The sequence below is a fragment of the Frankliniella occidentalis genome, unplaced genomic scaffold (assembly GCF_000697945.3).
Source record: "Frankliniella occidentalis isolate FOCC.00 unplaced genomic scaffold, Focc_3.1 Scaffold2, whole genome shotgun sequence".
Lineage (NCBI taxonomy): Eukaryota > Metazoa > Arthropoda > Insecta > Thysanoptera > Thripidae > Frankliniella > Frankliniella occidentalis.
Genome location: NW_026267132.1, coordinates 3,875,661 through 3,876,560, shown reverse-complemented (window position 1 = coordinate 3,876,560; position 900 = coordinate 3,875,661). Strand labels below are relative to the sequence as shown.

The 900-nt window shown below is 65.6% G+C and overlaps 1 protein-coding gene across 1 annotated transcript in view; it reads right to left on the bottom strand.

The window, feature by feature from the left end:
- LOC113214010 (GILT-like protein 1) overlaps positions 1 to 719 on the bottom strand; it is a 2,894-nt gene extending 2,175 nt beyond the window's left edge. Inside the window, exon 1 of the mRNA XM_026433248.2 lies at positions 416 to 719. Coding sequence (XP_026289033.1) covers positions 416 to 469 — 54 coding nt within the window. The 5' untranslated portion in view covers positions 470 to 719. The remainder of the gene's footprint in view (positions 1 to 415) is intronic.
- Between the last annotated feature and the right edge of the window lie 181 nt (positions 720 to 900).

Here is a 900-nt window from a genome sequence, read left to right as displayed (position 1 = left end):
CCCCACTCCCCTCCCCCTTTTCCGGAAAGGTCAAACACCTCTCGCCCAGTACCAGCCCGAAAAACACGACCAGCGCGAAGATCGAAAGCCGAGTAAAGAAAGGACCGAGACGACGGCACCACTCAAGTGCACGCCCGCGACCTGACCCACGCCAACACCGGCCCCTTGTCGGACACACCAGCAACCGTTTCCCCGGACAAAGCGTCATGTTTTCGGATTGGGACGGTCGGCCGGCGAGAGGAGGGGGGGGGGGGGCTTGGGGCGGCTCACGCTTGCTGCAGCGAGTGTACCGCCCGCGGGAGCCGATAGCCGCAAGTACCCACAGCTACCCACATACCCCCAAGGTAGCGCCCGAGCCCACGGGCGAGCGTGAGCCTGAGGACGCCCAGCTAAACTATGGAGCAGAGTTTCATACCTCAGCGGGAGCGGACACGGCCGCCGCAAGGCAGGCGAGCAGCAACAGGTACATCTTGGACGCGGCGGCCTGGACGAAGGCGTGCGAACCGGCTCTGCACTAGGGCTTGAGCAGTTCAGAAGACAGGGTGATCCGCACGTGTCGTGGCGGAGCGCAGATCAGTCTTTTCACTCGCGGCCTCGACACTTTTCACGACGCCAAACCACGGAATCGACTCACTGGACTGGCCGACTGGGGCTGAGACCTGAGCTCTGCTGAGACTGACTGGCTGACTGGCTCGACTCGGACTCGGCCCACCGGCAGTCGTCGGCACAGCACTCGGCTCGGCGCCGGCTCGGCCTCCGGCTTCGGCTGGCTCGGCTGGGCTCCGGCTCGTCCGTCGACTCGACTCGGCTGGCTGGAGTTGGAGTAAATGTGGGGGCAAGGAGGCAAGGGGAAGGAGGGGGCAGCCGACCGAGCCGAGCAGGCAACGTGAGGGGGGGGGG